This window comes from Somniosus microcephalus, chromosome 20 (genome assembly GCF_052327205.1).
Source record: "Somniosus microcephalus isolate GS21.2 chromosome 20, FLI_Smic_1.0, whole genome shotgun sequence".
Classification (NCBI taxonomy): domain Eukaryota; kingdom Metazoa; phylum Chordata; class Chondrichthyes; order Squaliformes; family Somniosidae; genus Somniosus; species Somniosus microcephalus.
In genome coordinates, this window is record NC_141006.1 from 28,991,853 (window position 1) to 29,004,787 (window position 12,935).

General features: G+C 43.5%; 1 protein-coding gene across 1 annotated transcript in view; it reads right to left on the reverse strand.

Moving 5' to 3' along the window:
- Positions 1-3,752: 3,752 nt before the first annotated feature.
- Positions 3,753-12,935, reverse strand: part of LOC147103101 (glutamate receptor ionotropic, kainate 3-like) — a 582,747-nt gene continuing 573,564 nt past the window's right edge. Inside the window, exons 14-16 of the mRNA XM_085962417.1 lie at positions 8,691-8,916; positions 7,683-7,933; positions 3,753-5,258 (exon numbers count right to left, since the gene is read on the reverse strand). Coding sequence (XP_085818543.1) covers positions 5,064-5,258; positions 7,683-7,933; positions 8,691-8,916 — 672 coding nt within the window. The 3' untranslated portion in view covers positions 3,753-5,063. The remainder of the gene's footprint in view (positions 5,259-7,682; positions 7,934-8,690; positions 8,917-12,935) is intronic.

A 12,935-nucleotide genomic window follows, 5' to 3' on the forward strand; every position in this document is an offset into this window, starting at 1 on the left:
ACAATTCCATCAAATATTTTCCACTTATTACAATCCACTTTAATCGGCACAGTTTGGCAAAAGAAATAATTTACAGCTATTGTTCCCCTCCCACAATTTGTAAATAACCTTTTTCACCTCCCATAGGTCAGTTCTCCATTGAGGGACAGCAATCAGTGCCTGTAATGTGCCATTAACTGGGGGCCAAAGACCTGAAAGACTTGGATTTTGGTGACTCAACAAAGCGAGTCTGGAAGTAAGGGCAGGCTTGGAATCCTTACTGCGAGGAGAGCTGTAAGACTACAATCTATTAGACGCTTTGAGTGGACCGTTTGAATGTTCCCTGCGCCTTACTTGTTGCGTTTGCAAAGATAATCCAGAGGCCGTATGTAGAACTCAACTCATGTCGCTTTTAATGGCTGATACAACCACACTCTTACAGGCCAAAGCAATCGAATACCTATATCCAATGTCAGACATAATATGACGATAACAGCACTATCAAACTTCATGTGCTCAGGCCAAGGCAATCAAGTACCTATCCCCAATGTCAGATGTAACATTACTATATGACAGTAAGTAATCCCCCTTCCATATACAAGTTTATTTGAGCCTTACTGCTCCTCTGGCCAAGTCTGCAGTCTTTGAGTAGAACTAGATCAGCTCCTGTATGATTGTGCAATGTCACAAACTTATAAACTGATTAACCACAATCTCTAACTTTATGATTCTGAAAGCTCATCCTTAGCTTGACTGGAACAAAACTTTGAGTAAAACATTGGTCTGTTTGTACGTCCCGCAAACAACAACCAACCACAAACTATTGTTTCTTCTGGTAATTTCTCAGATATAAGCAGCTATTTTGTTCCTGCACTTAAAATTAGTAAATATCTCACCAAGCAGAACATCTTTGTCACTGTTGATTTATTACATTGATGGGGGGACAAAGCTGAATTGTAAAAAAGTATATAAAACAAGCCAACTAAACTAAAGTGGGAGAATCTTCTCGTTAAGGTAAAGTAGTTGGTTAATTACCCAGAATCCCAACCTAAATCTGAAACATTAAGAAAAAGAATCATTCCTAAATGTTTTACTAGTCTGCCAGTGGGTATGAAATTTTAATCCAGATTAAACACCAGTTACTGGGAACATTTATAATGTGACAATTGAATTATATTTATTGCAAGCATATAAGCAAGTGAGGTGAGATAGCACAAGCACTTCAGACATGAGCCTGGTCCCGGCCAGTCATTCCATCCTTCATTTAAAGATTTCTCTTGATATTTTACTCCGAGTTAGTTTTCAACGTTCATTTACAATCAATGCACCTACTTAACTAATTAACTGTAACACACCGAGGAAAATGCCATGGCTCATCTCACTAACGACAAACTTGGTCATTGACACTAGGTGGGCCACAAGGCCTCTCCCTGTTGAGGTTGGCTTTTGCTTTCCACATTGACGACGCACGACCAAAAAGGGAAGTGACTCAACAGGAAGTTCTGGTCCAATTGTCTCTAAAGAAGTAGCCAGTGGAGTAGCCCCCTGGATTTTAAATGCTTGGGTGACATCTTTGTAGCAAAATTTAAACAAAAAACAGCTCTTGATGCCTTATCTCCAGCAATCATGAGTGAGTTTTGCCTTAACGTACTAGAAAAAGTTGAAGTTTCAAACTTGGCTGATTTGTTTGAGGCACATGGGACACAGGTTGGGGAGAACCTGAGAAACACATGAGTTGGGAGTGAATGGGTTGGCAGGCAATCTAAACTTCAAAGAAACTTGAGTGTCTAAAATGTTGACTTGTGCTTTCTTTATACTACTGTTATAGTTACATTAGCAGTACCACTGCATTTGACCCGACACGTCTCTGTAGGAAACTGGTCTCAGATTTTTATTTCCATTGACTGCCATCTGGAAAAAAAAGCATTCTATTATGAGACAAAAGGTGCTGCGTAGACCTGTCGAGGAGTGTATCTGAACACACCCTTTATATCAGGATGAAAGGTCACCGTAAATGGAACAGAGACCTTGGTATCACTCTAGTGAGTCACATAACAGCTGATGTGAATAAACATTAAATATAATTTGCAGAAAATGGGAATAAAGAAAATAAAAATTGGTAAAAATAAGGGGTTTATTTTTCTTTTACAGCTCACTCATACTCAAATGATTGGCTTTGAGATGATTGGTTGAATGATCCACTGAAACAGACAATAATGATGCGGTGACTTCATACTGGAATTAAACGCAAGTTGTGAATATGTGTGCATGCATGAGAGAGAGAATGGCTGCGGGATGGAGCGGGATCTTGTATGAGCTGCAGATCAATCAGTAAAACCATTATAAAATACTTGTAAGGTATGTATTACACTCAGACTTGAAGAACCTTTAAGCTGTGATTGAATACTAATAATGGACTACATGTACACTGTCCTGCCACAGCGTGTGAGTGCACTCTGAAAGATTAATGGGCTCATCCTTTAGTCACCTAGTCTGGTGAGATATTCACACCCATTACTGTTTAATTTAGACATCGTACCCAAATCCAGCAAAGTAAAGCAACTTCCTGTGCAATGTGCCAATGTTTGATGAAAACAGAACAAAATTTTGCTCTCTTGCACAACTTTAAGATCATGAAATGTGTCTTCCTCTTTTTGTTTGGAAAGAGAAACCATTGACATCTGCACTGGAATGATCCTCTCAGCATCCCCTGTGCCACTATAGGCTTGAATGAGTACTTTTATTTTTTTTAACTAATATTTTAAATGAAGCAGTGGTGAAAGAAGGTTGCTTTTACTCTTTCCCACCCCATTTCTCCACCCTCCTCTTTTGAATGCACTGGGTCAACAGATGCTCATCACACTGCTGTACCACACCCAAATGGCTAGGCCTCAGGTATGAGCATAAGCAGCGAATGCCAGTGGACTACTGGTCATTGGCATTGCAGCCAAGCCTGATCTTGTCCTCATCCAACATCCACACAAGTGGGACGTTCCAGCGTGACTCAATTAGCTAGTGAGCTGGTGTGGGAATCCTGGTTTAATGTTCTCCTCAAAAGTCCAAGGGGCGGGGCAGGGAGGTGAGGCCATCTGTAGGACCCTACTGCTGCACCAGATGAAACCAGCTAGCCCAGCACAGACCATAGATGCAAGCACATACGGCTTCTGTCCACAAAGATCGGCGCATTTCACCATCTTAACAATTAGAAGAGATGCATTTTTAAAGAAAATGTTAATTATTGGCCTCTTTATAAAATTGTTAATTTATAATATGTAAGAATTGCCGAGTCCTCTGCAGTTTACAAAGTGCAGTCTGTTAACCCTCTTACACAGCGGGAAATGCCTGGGCAGCCTATAGCAGTTCTACGGCATGTGAAACAGGGCAGCACAATTTCAAATGGCAAAGAACCGTATCAACAAATATTAAAATAAAATATAAGAAAATTAGACGCAGTTTATACATGTGTGGGATTTTTAAGGATGAAAATCTTTAATAATGCATCAGGACTGGGGTTAAGGGATTATGATTTTAATAATATCAACTCTCATAGCAACTAGCTGAACTTGTCTCAAAGATAAAGCATTAGGATGGTTTCTTTTATCAACATTTTCTCTATCTCTGTCTCCCCCTCGCTCTTTCTCATTACTGGGGAGAAGAATGAAGAGCCTATCAATGAATATTCACTTTGAGTTTCTGACCAATGACATGTAATTCAATGTATGGAATATTTTTTAAATGCCAAAATTTGAAGAAAAAAAAAACCTACAAGAGTGTCACAATATAAGCCGGTTTAACATTTACAATATGAATTGGGGATAAAAGGATACAACAAAATATCAAACAGCTCCACTTAAGTGTTTGCTAAGTCAATGACATCCATTGCAGCCTAGAGATTATATGTGAGCTGGCTAAGATCTGGGTGGCGGCAGCAGCAGCATACCAGAACCTAGCTACGGTAGATGTGCTTGCAATGGCTCAAAGTGGCATCAGACAGAAGGGCTGGTTCTTTTGCTGTGTGCTGGCATCCGCTGTCCCAAGGATGCAGTGCATTTCCTGGGTCAACCTCCATCCAACTGTCCAATGGGATGCACGGAGATATCGGAGGTTGCAATGGGCCAGAAGCTGTCTGTGATTTAGTAGTCAGAAACTTAAAAGTGCAGATTATAACAAACCCAAAGGATATTTTTTTTTAAAAATCAACACATACTCCACAGACTACCTCTAGTTAGCAGATAGTTCTTTGGTAATTTTTACTGAATCAAAATTTTGTTCACATGGTAAAATCCCTTCAAAACCATCATTTGATAAAAAGACTACCATTTGTTCTTTCTGTTAATCAAGCACAAATTAAACAATTAGATAAAAAACTGGACATAAAATATGAAAACAACTACATTTTGTATACTCTGCTCGTCATCTTGATGTCTGTTTTAGTCCTTTTCGGTTTTGATTTTTTGTTTCCCCCCCAGTCTCACAGTTCTCTGGAGGCAACGTTTACTTCCAGCTCTGTCTATTAGTCTCTCTCAATGGCAGAAAGGAAGCGCAGCACTGAGGTAAAAGGTAAAGGAGTAACAGCTGCCGAGACGTGACAGCAACTTTTCATGCTGTGAGTTTAAATGGTCAGCTGCACCCTTGAATGCACTCTTGAAATCAATATCCGCAGATGCTTCCTGTCTCAGTCAATACCTGTACCCGACAGAATGGATGCTGTTATTGCCATGCTGGAGGTTTCCACCAAGGTATAATTGCATTTCCTCTATTGCCTTGGCCTTGGTGCCCACTGCCTTGTTCCATTTCTTCCGATATATCAGCACTGAATTTCCCACGCATTTAATGCTTGGACTTTGATGTCCCCGTTCGTCCTGGTTCCAGTTTCAGAAACACTACCTGCGGCCTTGTGCTGTTTTTATTTTTTTTTCCATGCGTTGCGTATTGCATTGTCCATGCTCTGGGGTTTTGCCATTTTTTTTTTGAAAACATCTTCGACGCCCGGCAGGCCCTGTCCCTGAAACAAAGCTCCAGCCTCTCTCTTCATCCAGTGCTAGAGCGCGCCTATTCTGCTCCCAGCACAGGTCTCGTATCTCCTAGGGAAACACCGGAGTCAGCCCGGTGTTACAGGTCATGTTGTCCTTCCCGGGCAGTCGTCGGTCATTGAATGTGTGCATGTTGATTACCGCCTCGGTCTTCACCATGACTGGCGCCTGAGACTTGTGTTTCACCCGCCGTTGGCACGTGAGAGATAACCGAAGCTCCTGGGCCATGGTGCTGCACAAGGATCTCTGGGAAAATATCAGTCACACATTTGGTAATGCCAGTTTTACAGCCCATCTTAATTTTCACCAGAATAAAGTTATGAATGTAACAGTTAGAGCAAAAATCACCATACATGGCCTTGGTCATTCTGAATGATAGAAGTTTGTCATAGGATTAAAATGGTAACAGAAAGAAATATATTTTTTACATCTACAGAAACATGGTAATCTATCACTATCCTTCATCGGCGCTTGGTCAAAATTCTGGCACTCCCTACCCTACAGCACTGAGGGAGTACCTTTACCACACGGACTGCAGCAGTTCAGGATGATGGCTCACCGCCACCTTCTCAAGGACAACTAGGTATGGGCGATAAATGCTGGTCGTGCTGGCGACGCCCATATCCCGAGAATGAAGAAAAAACATACCAGGAAAAATAAACAATTGGGTTACTGATACAAGGCTCAGTGCATGCAGTACACAAACTGGGCAAGTGATGTTCCTTTCATATGTCGTACCATTCATGCAATGCCAGCATCCTTTGAGATGCTACACAACAAATATTGGTTTCCCCCATCAGCAATGTGGCTCATTTTGTTCTCAAATACTAGCGGGTCTGCTGAGCTGGGCAAACATCTCACCCAGTTTACAGCCTATGCCTGTGGTTCACGCAGGAGCTGGCATCAAGATGTGGCAGGCATTTTCAGCCTGCTTGTCTGTAATTGGATGCAGCATTTATTTTTGTTTTAGGGGTTTTTTTTACATCTGGGTGCAGCACAATTTTTGCTCCACATATTTATGAGCCTGTATCTGCAGACTTCCTGAACTCTGGGAGGTTTTCGGGGATGGATTTGAGTGTTGTCCTTTTCTTGGTCTTCAGTAAATGGAGGCAAAAGGAATGCTGTTAGGAGGCAAGGTTATTCCAGCTTCCACACAGCAACTGAAAGAGCCCTATTAAAATAATAATGTTTAATAGAACTACAGGTTACTTTTTTTCCCCTCCTCCTGTGCCTGGTTTCCACTTAGGAACAGCCCACAGAAGCAGGATTGAAATCAAGAGCTCGCTGTGCGGAGGATCGGTGGTGTAGGCCAGTGTTCCATCCCAATGTGACGCAGCATTGTTCAAGTGGTCCTTCGGCAAGATGTTGCTTGGGATTGCAGCCCTTGACAAAATGTTAAGTTACACTAATATTCATCTGCAGTGCACGGTTCTTAATGAACTTCGTCAAACATATTTGTCCAGAATTTGCTGGGAAAATAACAGTGAGTTCAAGTCACTCACCATTATTAAACCTAAAAATCTCCTTCTCCGTCGTTCGCTCTGTTTATTTCTCATAGGAAAAAAATCCAACTCACGGGGCACACTGTGAGATGCTCCACTCCAGCAAATTGTGGCCTATGTTTTTACCTTGCACTGTGTACTGTGACACAACTGTCATTTTTGTAGAATTATAACATTTATAGCACATTGGGCCTGTGCCGGTGGTAGCTTCTCAGTTGGGCCTATGCACTCTAATGCCATTTCCCTGCCCGTTCCCCATGTCCCTCTGTATCCTTCCATTTCAAATATTCATCCATTTCCCCAGTAAATGTCATTATCTCTGTCTGAATAGGCACTTGTGGTAAATCATTTTCATATTATATATCTTTCCTTCTCCCCGCCACCCACTTATTTGATTTCTTCTGAGGTACAGATCCCAGGTTTCTCAATGCTCTGGTACCTCATCCAAATCACCATTAATCTTGTGTGAGCCTCGGCAGTGAGTATTGGCAGAATATTCAACACAGGAGAGCATCACAGCTGAGCCGGAGTCTGTCCTCACCCAACGTCCCACAAATGTAAATTGTCTGCATGTGTCACTAGATAGTGATTAGGATTGGCGGGGGGGGGGGCGTCCCTGGCTGATTTTTTTCAATTTTGTTTTCTCCTTCACTAATAAGAGGGCCCTGAAGCCAAGTGTAGCCAAGTGTAGCAACCTTAGCAACACCCTAGCTGAGATCAGCGAGCTCAACATAGGCCAGAGATCAAATATGGGGCTCGCCTGGTTTGGAGTTACTGTATCATTGGTTATGTCCCTGCCGTACTCAGACAGACATAATCTACAGAAGCTTAAACTTGGAACAGTACCAGATACAGTAGATATATATGGTCACACAATTTGTCTGTCCCAGTATGGTCAGAGGTGACACATTTTCGGATTATGTGGGTTTTTCCTTTAAACTTCAGAACCATAGGTAAAAGTTGCAGATCCAGACAGCCACTTGTGGAGCTGATGGATCAGTCGTGTTGCCGTGGGCAACCAAAGAGGTGGGGCAAGAGTGGGAGTTACAACATCAAAACTGTCCTGTTTCCAGGGAAACCCAAGAAACCAGCACCAAGAATAAAATCCCCCCCCCCCCCACCTTGCTGTAATTAGGTGCAAATGACTTAATTTTTGAACTTATTTTACCTGTTCACGTTCTGCAGTTTTTCGGAGTTTATAAATAAACTCTCCTATCGCCACAAACACGGACAGCACGAGGCCTGCCGCCAACACAATGAAGATGCCCCCGATATTTTGAATGCCGAGGGCACCGGCCTCTTTGTTCTCTTCCTCGGGGCAGCCGTTGCCTCGCCACCATTTCTCTTTTATCATGTGCAGCTTGCCGTCCTCCTGAAGCTGCAGGATGGCAATGGTTATCTTTTCTTTATATGGTGAGCCTGCGGAGGGGGGAAAGGAACAAAAAAAATTGCATTAACAAATGAAGACAAGTTAAAAATCTGGAGTAAAGGCGCACTGTATCTTGAAATATTACTTTGTGGCTGTCTGGCAATTAGGGGAATTTCTAAAATTTAGCCTACAGTTGTACTGCAGGTAGCGGCTTTTGAGACTGGTACCATCTTAGAGCTGGCAGGGTCGGCTTGTACTGCCAGCCCTGCATCCCGCTCAGTTATGTGGATTAAATATTAATGACAATGGAAGATCTGATTGGACAGTTGGCCCTTTGCCAAGATTGAAGAGGTGGCAAATGCAGTTTATACGGTTGTAGGCAGTTAGTCACTTGGAAACCTTTTAAGTTGGCTTTGCACTGGTTGCCGTTATACTGATGCTAGTGCAAAGCTATAGCAGTGGGAGGTAGTCTTGTGCCTTTTTCCTATATTCAATGACTTTGCACTGGAGTTATACCACAAGTTTCACATCAGTACCAAATAAAAGCTAAAACTGCTTTGCATTGACTTGTAGCCGGCTGCGTAGCTAACCTATTACCAATTGTGTTAAGTTAAATAGTAACTGTCGTAAAACATAAGCGTATAAGCATTTCTTTATCTACTTGATTAGTAATGGCAAGAGATTTCAATAAATTAAAAAAGAATGAAGCGGCCTTTATAATCGGCTGTTCACAGACTGTTTCTGCCCAACTCTGCACTAAAGGTCGGTGAGGTCATTTCTGTTAAAAATAAAGTGACTGTTTCATACCAAGGGGAGTTCCAATACCGTAGCCTTTTGAGTCCATGTGACCTCCAATCTGGGTCAGATTGCAGTTCCTCTGGGTGACGTATTCAATGTTGGTAGATTCCATTAAAAAGGCGTAATCGGCGCCAAGAACGCGCTGGATTCCTTCATCGTTAGTCTTAACGAGCACTGTTTGCTGCCTGCTGCTCATAAAAGCCCACATCTTCTCGAAGGTAGAAATTTTTGATTTCTGTTGTGAAATGAACAAAGGATTTTATCAGTGTTTCATGCTGAATTATTTAATCATCAACGTGAAGTTCTGCAGAATAGTTTGGATGTGTGTGCAATGCAGCTATGTACAGTTAGGGCAGCAGAATGATACCAAATAAACACAAGTTGAAAACCGAGAACGAAGGACCAAAGATTCTGCTCCAGTAACAGCAAGGAGGTCCTATCGCTGTTCAGGAGCTGAAAGCCATTGGGTCTGTAATCACAGTAAGCAAACCCGTCTAAATTCTCCTCTCTATTTCAAATTCTCACTTTATTTCATAATTTTTTCTTTTTTCTCTTCTGTTTTGTTTCTTTTATTTTATTTTTTTAAATTGGACTATGAGTCCAGGACCTGTGGAACTGTGCCCTAGCAAGAGTTAGCCCCTTCAGCAGAGGAAAGGGGGTGGGGGAGGAAACTTCAATAACTTCCCGTTCACTAGAGAAAACTCTTGTCAATCATAGTCTCACATAAAATACATTGCCTCTTGCTCAATCAGTACTGTTGAAAAACAAAACTCTTTAGCTGCTTGTTGGTTGATACTTGTGTGCATGGCTCTCTCAGTCAGTCTTATAGTGAGGAAGTATTGTAGAAATGGATCTTATTTGCTATAGTGCAGAAGGACCTGTGCTCAATTCCCATCTATAACATGGTAAATGCAGCAACTAGCAACACTTATCTGCCAGTGCTTACACATCCCCTAAGGCCAGCAAGCAAATGGATTTACAGATAAAAACTAACAACCTGACTGCTTTTGTGAACACAGATCATAGATATCCACTGGAGAATCAGCTGAGAACTACAAAACTCATTTCAAAGACCTTTAACCACCTGGTGACCTTGTGACCTCTGACTGCGAGTGTGATCTGAGAACGGAACCTGTTTCAAAACTGTGAGAAGCATTAGTCACCAGCTACTACGGTAACTCCAGACACCAACTGAGGCAAGCGTGTATGTATGCTGCCCGATTATGGTCTACATACTCAAATGGATGTAACTGAAACTTTGCATAGTTGGAGTAATTAATTTACTGCTGTGAATTTAGAGTTGTTCTGCCAAGAAAATCAACTTGTAGAATAGTCTGGGTTGTACAGACATCATGAAACTACATGCATTGGAAAAAATGGGGCCCATCACTGGGGGTTAAATTGGTTAGCCCCCCCAAAAGTGGGCGCTGGGATCGCAATGCGCGATTAACCAGCGGCCGTTCAGCGGAATGCAGGCAGCTCGCCAAATTCATGCTGCCTGCTCATTATTATGATTTCAGCGTGCAGCCAACGCTAACCGTGCTATTCACTGGGTGCATGCATCAGCAGGGGACCCCATATGATTACTTCCTAGCACTACTTACAGCTAGCCTGCATTGCTTAAAGCTAGCCTGCACCTTTTAAAGGGAAGGTGCATTGTGGCTGCTGGAGGTGCTGAGAACATTGGGAATAGTGTGCTGTGCAACAATCAATAATGGCTGACTGTGGGAGAGACCGGGCACCAAGTTTTTCAGACGGTGTACTGGAAGTCTTGGTGGAAGAGGTGGAAAAGAGGAGAAATGTCCTGTACCCTCAGAGGGGCGGCTGGAGGCCCTCCAGACACATACTCAGAAGGTAGTGGCAAAAGATAGCAGAGGAGGGCAATGCCAGGAGTATAGCTCCAGGAAGATGGATGCAGTGCAGGAGAAGGTCTTATAATCTCACATGAGTGGTCAAGGTCACTGAATGCATCTTCAAATGTCATATCCTACCACCTGCACCACGAGCCTGCACCACTGCTCAATTCACCACACCCCCATCACTCACCTACCAATCACTCACCTACCAACAATCTCTATCAATTAGGACTCATACCTAAAATTCATATGCTTCACCTCACCCTCACCCTGCTTCAAGCCTCAAACCCACATCTCACAGCTTGCACACACTGCCAGCTATTCAACCATAACAGCCACATCACCCAAACAGTTCGCACAACATGCACTGACACACTTCCCTCTCCCTTGCAGGAGAAGGTGGCACACAACCGGAGGCAACAGAAAGTAACCGGAGGGGGAGAGGCGCACCTGCATGTTCTAACCCCATGGAGGACACGGTGCTGGCCATTATGGGAAGGGACATTGCTGAGGCCGTGGCCACCAGCGGGGCTGAAGCCATTGAAGATGATGTTATCCTCATACCTAATCCTCCTTCTCTCATTGCACGTCTCACTTATCCCACAATCTCTCCTGGCAGAGATGCGGCTGATGGTGTAAGCATAGACTTCTTACTTTTCCCTCTCCCCTCACCACAACCCTACCCTTGTCCATTTTTTCTTTCACATACCCTAGAACTGCAACCTGCTCAGGCAGTGGAGGAAGAGCAAGAAGACAGTGAAGATGAAGACACACCGTCACTCGATTTCACAGTCGCAGTCACCAGCTCAGATACTGACACTGCGCGTAATTTAGAGGCTAGCTTCGAGGCAGGATCTACATGTGGTGAGATGCCGGGCACAAGTGTGCTGCAGCCTGGGCAGGGGGAAAGGAGAGCGCAGGTGCCAGCCCGTTGGAGGGCGAGGTCGCACACTAGTTCTGCTGCAGAGGACTCAGATGATGACTTAGATGGATCAGGCTACAGAAGAAGGTTGATGGGTGTACACACCCAAGTGCTTGGTGCACTAGGAAACCTGTTGGAAAGCCTGCCCTCAATGTCAAGGAACATGGACCAGGTGGTTGCCTACAGCAGCACACCTGTGGAACCAACCATGATGCAGCGTTTGATGGCCGATGTCTCAGCATAAACAGCATCCACCCAACGTCTGAGTGCTGCAGTGGAAGCTCAGACTGCTGCCATCATAGATTTGGATCCCGTTTGCAAAGTGGCTTCCAGGGCATTGCAGCACTCCAGCAAACTGTTGTCCAACACATATGCTCCCTAAAGACGCTCTGCAGAATAAGGTTCTCAAAATTCCAACATTTCCCCGAAGTTATTAATCAAAAGGGACCCTGGATGGACTTGATTTTAAAACCAGAGCACCCAAAATGGCTGTGGTAAGCCTCGTGACCAGGCCGAATGCGATTTTAAAACAAAGGTTTTGCAAAGTAAGCAGGTCAAGGAGTTCAAGTTTTAAACTAATCAAGGATTTTGTAAAGACTGATGAAATGGACAAAAGACTGTAACATTCCAGTCCTCAAGTGGGAATGGGCTCCATCAAGCCATTAGGCTCTCTGCATTTTAAATCGGGAACCGCTCACCAGACACATTAAGCCTGAATGGGAGCAATTCACAACTTGTCTTTAACAACGGCCAGGGTTTCGAGGCTACTTTAGACATAACGACTATCACTCTACAGGTCATTTTTATAAACGTTTTTAAACATTTAAACAAAGGACTGAACTGATTTGCCGAGCAGATAAGGGCTCCCGATGGGGGTATAACTATGGGCCCATCAGGAAGCCACTCTCGCTCTTGCCTTTTCTCTCCTGCCTCCTGCCTCTCAACTCGCTGCCAGATTACAACCAGGACGGGTTGTATGAAGAAGACTGCGTGGGGCTTCGAATAAACGGGCCCTCAGTCCAGCTCATTCAACCCAACAGGATCAACCAAGGAAGAACATCAACTGAAGAAGAGCCCGTTCTGCGAGGTAAAATGCCCAGGCAGAGACTTTAATATTGGGGTATTTTACCTGGATGGCACCCTTGCAGCGCGCTGGAACCACGTGACGTCGGCAGGCCACAGAGTGCACAAGGAGTGAACCCAAAACCTTCAACTGTTTTTTTTAAACGTAACAAGTTCTTGGATTGGTGAGCATGAAGTTCTGGTCCCTCATAGTCTAATCTAGTTAGGTATAGGGGGTGGGAATTAAGGGGATTGCTAATATAGTTGTTTTCCCTCGATTGTGCCGTGTGTTCCCCAAGTATAAGCATTTTATGTCTGTAGTGTGCTGTACCAGTAATTTTCTCGTGTAAGATCATTATAATTTTTCAGTTCAATGAAATCTTGGTTCTTTTACACCAAACCACTTGTCTACTC